The following is a 7,171-nucleotide window of genomic DNA, read 5'->3' on the forward strand; positions in this document are numbered from 1 at the left end:
GTCAAACAGAGTTATTTGCACAATAGGTGCCCTAACGCACCTTAAAATCATTAGGTGCGATAGCATGGCGACTCTGCTGGGGAATTACACTTAGGCTCTTACCATAATGAACTTGACTTATGTGGATTACTCTTTTTCTTTATTTGTTTTAAAACCGCTGCTACATGCGCATCCCTTCTCTTATTCACCTTTATTTGTTAAAATTTTCTATGATGTGCACATCCTTTCCCCTGTCCTCCTTTGTGTTCTTCGACTGCTCTTCGTCTCTTTCCATCTTGTCTAAAACTGCTATATCATGCCTTTCCCATCCCCACTTCCTTACCTGCTTCATTATGTTTTCGCATTTTTTTATGAACTAAACTGACTCCTTTCTTTTGTCTTTCTTCTCTATTTACTTTTTCTATTTAATTTACTGTTTTTACATATTTTATCATGCAAATACTTGGCAACGTGTTATTATTTCTGCATAAAGCATGCTTCACATCATATTCCACTCGTTCCAATTATCAGCATAGTTGCGCTTGATGAGTGTCCGCGCTCTTTCAAAATTACCTTTTTTAAATCAAAAAGTTTTATTTGCGATAGACTAGTCGATCAGCGGTGCAATCGACGGTCCCGTACCTTTCCCTCTCAAGTTGTCCACTTGGGAGTACCAGTCTAGGCCATTCTAGAAACCTTACTCCAATATCAAATGTACATGCATCATGTTAAACCTAGTACGGGTTAGAACGTTGTTAACGTAATAGCCCGCTCAGATAAGCCTTGTCCAAAGTCCGACGGGATTTCTACAATCCCAATGGACACTACCATGTTATGTGCATTACTTGGAGAAAATGTGCCAATATGTTGATCATTATTGTGTAAGTGTAGAATCTGGAGGGGGAAAGGCTAACTTTATTTGTTTGCAGAAAATGAAGCACGAAGTCCCCAGGTTCGGCATGGTCCAAAACATCCTACCTCTGCTACTTGACTGGTGGAAAGACCTTGCGCCTTGCAACAAGAATCATGTGAGAAGAATACTTGGTGACTTGCCATCTTTGCTAAATATCCAACCAAATAGAGATTTGATTGAGGCTGCTACCATGTTCGGGGATGAGAAAAGAGCGGTCTTCCGATTTGATAACATAGAAATGACTCCTCTCTTAGAAGAAATAGGAGGTTTTGCTAAGCTGCCATGGGATAGTCCGGGGTTACTAGTACCAGAGAATCGCACCCCTCGTGGTTTTCTAAAGATTTTGGGCTTTAAGTAAAATGAAGAATTACTTTGCTTAAAGAAATCGTACATCCCTTTTGGGTTTCTTTATGAGCGTTATGGGCATAGTAAGTCATAACGTCTTCATCATGAGAAACTTGCCATTACCTCCTTAGGTTGGACGCACCGCCGAGTTTATGTATTCATCATTTGCTTCTTGAGTTTGTTGATATTTCCAATGAAAGGGGGAAGGATTCACACTCGTTTAGCTATGGTTGCGAGAACTTTAATGGAAGGCATCGAGGGTCAAACCTACACCATCATCCCTATGATCCTAGCTGAACTGTACCGCGCTCTAGATCGGTGCAAGTAGGGGTTCGGACATTTTGAAGGTTGTAATCTATTACTGCAAGTCTGGCTATTGGAACACTTTTAGAGGGGAAAATATCGTCAAGAGCTTCCGCGACGGCCATTGAATGACTACATAACTTAACGCCATCCAAAGAAAATGACATTCATCCCAAATAGGTTCGCACAGCCCGGAAATGATATAAGTTATGTACGTTTCTTCAGCAATCTGACAGATGAGAAGTTACATTATATGTTTGAGTAGTTTCCTAGAAGTGAGTTCATCATTAGGTCTTAGGATACTACTCATTTAGTATTTATATGATTGCGAGGCATTTATCCATATGCTCCTATAAGGGTAATGAGACAAGCAGGAAGAAAACAGGTCATACCTCGGGTTTCCAACATGGTCCAGTACAAGCCAGATATCAAAGGGGACATCATTCCTTTCAAGTTCGAGGTACAACATATGTGGAACCAAAAGGTCATTGTGGAAAGAGAGACTATTGAGCCAGACAAGTACCATGCCCGTCATGTGTATTTCTATCCATCATGGTTGGTAGATGATACAGCGGGAGACGTCAAGCCGGGGTCAATTTGGAAAATAGAATCATTGATGATACTGCTGAGGCACGGGTCAAGTATAGAAGGCTTCGCAAAAGGGTTTTTGAGTCTAAAGCTAGACATATGGAACAACATAAAGTGGTCATGGAGGAAATTAATGAATGGAATGAAATCACCACTAAGTCCACCGAGAGATTGGAATATCTAGAATAAGGATTGATGGAGCTTGAGGGAAAGATGAGAAAGAGGCTTGCATATTGTCAGAACAAAGATGGTAGTGAAGGAGGGCAACTAGGAAAGGCTTATTTATTATTAGATATGCGCGACTTGGGGAACTTGATTGATAGAGTCAAAAGAGCCAAGCACAGAGAAGGTCCTTCAGGGACCAAGTTGACTAGCAAATAATCTCCTTTATTGTTTTCTAGCTTAGTTTTATATTTCAATTGTAATAAGGTAAAATGTCATTAGTAACTTTATTATTATTGTCGATTTAGTGAAGGTTTGGCTCATTTTCACATTAATGAAATGACGCAATTATTGGCATCAATTTTCTCCAAGTCTATGTGTCGCTTAGGCCTATCTCGGGCACAACGAGGTCCCCAAATTAGGACATGAATTATTACATGATTTTGCAAAACATTATTTAATATTGCAAGCATTCTTTCAATACCCTTACTAACTTGGGTACCTTTTGCCTTTTCTTTCTTTTGATTATTTCCACTCCCCAAGGTTGGTTCGTGCATACTGGCATCGTCAACATATCATACTAGATCCAGAGGTCCTTCACCTCCTCCTCCACCAAGCGATCCTAAAGGCAAAAGCAAAGGAAAAGGGAAAATGGACGATTTGAGTGGTATCAGGAAAGACAATGCCACCCTGGTAGAAAATGTCAAAACTTCGGATGGCTGAAGTACTCCGACACAGAATGAACTAGTCTTACGTCTGGAACCGAAAATCCTGGAGATACAAGGAGAACTTGAGCAGGTCCAAAACTTGGCAAACCTTTCTCTCACCCTCAATGTCCCTAATATTAACTAGCAAAATCCAACTACCCAAAGCCAAGCACCACCACAAAATACACAACCAAAATCCACTACCAAATACTCATGCACCACACCAGTACCCCATGCCTCCTCAAAACCTTAACCCTCCACCAGTACCTACTCCTCAACAACATCACCATCATCGAACTCCATACCCACAAACTACCACTTATCACACTCCCTAAAATGCACCACAACCCACTCCTGATCCCCAAAACTCAACCAATGACCACCCTTACGCCCAGATTCCCGGAGTTCATCAAAGTAATCCCATATACGTGAAAACTATACCCCACACCCCGCAACAAACCCTATACATACCTTAATCAACCGAGAAAGACCTGCACATTAAGAACATGGCGGAAGAACTCAAGAAGCTCACTGGTAGAGTTCAGAGTGTCGAAGGTGGTAAAGGCATTGAAGGTTTAAACTATGAGGACTTGTGCATTCATCCATATGTGAAACTGTCGGAGGGTTATAAACCTCCCAAGTTCGAAATGTTAGATGGAACTGGTGACCCAAAAGTGCATCTGAGGACATACTGTGACAAACTTGTAGGGGTGGGCAAATATGAACAAATCTGTATGAAACTGTTAATGCGAAGCCTTACCGGAGATGCGTTGTCTTGGTATATCAGCCAGAACCTGAAGAAGTGGGTTAATTGGGTAAGCATGGCATCAGATTTCATGGACAGATTCAGGTTCAACATAGAAAATGCACTAGATGTTTTCTACATTCAAAACCTCAAGAAGAAACCAACAGAAACCTTTCGCGAATATGCTACTCGGTGGAGATATGAAGCCATGAAAGTAAGTCCAGCACTTGGAGAAGAACAAATGAATAAGTTCTTCGTCAGAGCGCAAGACCCGCAATACTATGAAAGGCTTATGGTTATTGAAAATCACAAATTCTCCGATATCATCGAGCTGGGAGAAAGAATAGAAGAAGGGATTAAGAGTGGGATGGTGACAAATTTTGAGGCACTGCAGGCCACGAATAAAGCACTACAATCGGGAGGTATTTCGAAGAAGAAATAAGTAAGAGCCGTAATGGTAGCCTAGGGTCCTAAGTCTCCTCTCACATACCAAACACCTCCACCTACATACCAAACACATCCACCCACATACCAGCCTTCACCCTCCAGATACCAATAACCTGCTACCACCTACCACGCCTATAACACTCAACCCGTATATTACCACTCACCACCACCCGCCCGCCAAAACTACCAAAAACCACGACCAAACTTCGGTCGCAGACCACATAGGCAATACACCCCAATCGCTGAGCCCATACACCAATTATATGACAGATTGAAGGCTGTTAGTTATGTCACACCCATCCATGCCGTTGTTATGGAGAATTCCTCTCAATGGATTAACCTGAACAATACATGTGCCTATCATTCAGGCATGAAGGATCATACAAATTATGAGTGCCGCACACTGAAAGACAAGATTCAGACACTGATCGACAACAAGGTCATATAGGTAAAGGAAGTTGCACCAAATGTTTGTAACAATCCTCTCCCGGATCACAGAGGTAAGGGAGTGAATATGATAGAGGCCGACGAGGAATGGGATCTAGAGGGGTCAATCGGACTCATTCGGGAAGGGGATGATCCTAAAACGTCTCTGGTCACCCTCACACCCATTGTGGTACAAACCCAAGCACTGTTTGAAGTCTAGGTAACTACACCCTTCACTGTGATGGTAGCCCCCACACCATCTTACAAGTTTGATGTTATCCCATGGGATTATGTTGCGGAAGCAAGGAGAAAAGGAAAAGCAAAAATGTAGGAAACAAGTGTGGCGCAAGGCATGACTAGAACTGGCAGTGTCTATACACCTGAGCACCTGGGAGGAACAAGCAAAGAAGCTGCATCTAAGCCACCTGTTGTTGAGACTGGACCTGATGACCTTTGAAGAAAGGTACAAGCAAGGGAAGACTCTGTTGTCGATCATCTGAAAAAACTTCCACTCAGATATCCATCTTGTCACTGCTGCAAAACTCCGAGACACACAGGAATGCCTTGATGAAAGTGCTAAGTGAAGCTTATGTACCCACCAACATCACTAGTGGGGAGATGGCCAACATGGTCGGGCAGGTACTGTAAAGCCACAAAATCACCTTTAATGAAGATGAATTACCACCAGAAGGACTAAGTCATAACAGGGCACTACACATCACAGTGCAATTTAAGGATAAGTTCATCGCCAGGGTCCTGATAGATGGGGGTTCAAGTCTCAATATATGCCCACTGACTACTCTAAAGAAGTTGGGTAAAGGCCTGCACAAGATACGGATGGAAAGTATGAATGTAAAGGCGTTTGATGGATCCCAAAGAGCCACAATCGGAGAAATCAACCTCAACCTACAAATGGGTCCAACCTGGTTTGATGTTGAGTTCCAAGTGCTGGATATATCTGCTACCTATAATCTTTTGTTGGGATGACCCTGGATACACACCGCTGGGGTAGTGGCTTCTACTCTGCATCAGGCTGTGAAGTTTGAATGGAATCATCAAGAAGTGATTATCCATGGGGATGGAAGCAACTCCATCTACACCAATCAGACCGTTCTAGTCATCGAGAATAAAAAGAAGCTGGGTGGAGAAACGTACCATCTCATTGAGCGAGTCAATGCAATTGAAAAGGATCGATGGTTGAGTAACAAGATAGAAAGCATATGACTACGAACAGGATATGAACCTGGCAAGGGTCTCGGCAAAAATCTCCAAGGGATCACCAAACTCGTACAACCACAGCGTCATGGCACAACTGTTGGGCTCAAATATGAATATACTTGGCAAGAGTACCAGGATTGGTCCCCGCCATGGCATGGTCCTTATTATCACTGGAACAACCAGTACCACCTCTGCACTAGACATTTCATAGAGCTGACATGATGTGGGGATCTAAGGAAGATCAAGTCTTAGCTGGCATGAAGAAACTATTTCTGGATGAAGAAGATATGGATTGCAGTGCGATAGTTCAGGAGGAGGAGGAAGAGGAAGACCTTACTATTCAGACCATGGGGAAAGGAGTTGTTCTCAAAACCTGGACTGTTGCACCATCCCGGGCCCGTCGAGTTCCTGGGTAGCTTGGCAGATTAGCATCAATTATTTTTAAGCATTTGAGACATTTTCAGTATTTTGTTTTGAAATAATTGCTCAAGTCATCGAGCCGCATTTGTTAAAGTTTTAAAGATTTAAATTAATGCTTTGCTACTTTTCGTATATACTATTATTCTCTACATTTTCTCTTTTTACAACATTATTATTACATATCCCGATGAACCTGTGACTGTGACATGTAATGAGACAACGCAACATAAGGATAGTGATTCAGAGGACCTGGAAGATGATACGATAACTAAGGAAATCGTCAGAGAAGTGGAAAATTTAAAAAACAAGCCAAAGTCCAATTTGTACGAAACTGAAGTAGTTAACTTAGGGGATTCCGAACTAGTCAAGGAAACACGCATAAGAATTCATCTATCACCATCAGAGAAAGAAGAGTACATCATATTACTAAAAGAATATGAAGATAACTTTGCATGGTCCTACGACGATATCACGGGTTTGAGCTCATCCATAGTAGCTCACAAGTTACCCACTAATCCTACATGTCCACCGGTAAAGCAGAAGCTCAGAAAATTCAAGCCGGATATGAGTTTGAAGATAAAAGAGGAGGTCACCAAGCAGATCAAAGCCAAGGTTCTTAGAGTGATCGAGTACCCAACTTAGTTGGCCAACATTGTGCCAGTTCCGAAGAAAGATGGGAAAGTCAAAGTATATGTTGACTAGCGAGATCTAAACAGAGCAAGTCCCAAAGATGATTTCCCGTTGCCTAGTATACACATATTGATTGACAATTGTGCCAAATATGAACTCCAATACTTTGTGGATTGCTTCGCGGGGTACCTTCAGATCTGGATGGATGAGGAGGATGCTGAAAAGACAGCCTTCATCCCGCCATGGGGAATATATTATTATAAAATGATGCCATTTGGTCTGAAGAAC

General features: G+C 42.1%; 1 protein-coding gene across 1 annotated transcript; it reads left to right on the forward strand.

The window, feature by feature from the left end:
* The first annotated feature begins 3,503 nt into the window (after positions 1-3,503).
* Positions 3,504-5,839, forward strand: LOC138906589 (uncharacterized). The gene is made up of 3 exons (XM_070195706.1): positions 3,504-4,164; positions 4,558-4,628; positions 5,648-5,839. Exons 1-3 carry the CDS (start codon positions 3,504-3,506, stop codon positions 5,837-5,839), a joined length of 924 nt encoding a protein of 307 aa, XP_070051807.1.
* The last annotated feature ends 1,332 nt before the right edge of the window (positions 5,840-7,171 follow it).

Source organism: Nicotiana tomentosiformis, chromosome 1 (genome assembly GCF_000390325.3).
Source record: "Nicotiana tomentosiformis chromosome 1, ASM39032v3, whole genome shotgun sequence".
NCBI lineage: Eukaryota > Viridiplantae > Streptophyta > Magnoliopsida > Solanales > Solanaceae > Nicotiana > Nicotiana tomentosiformis.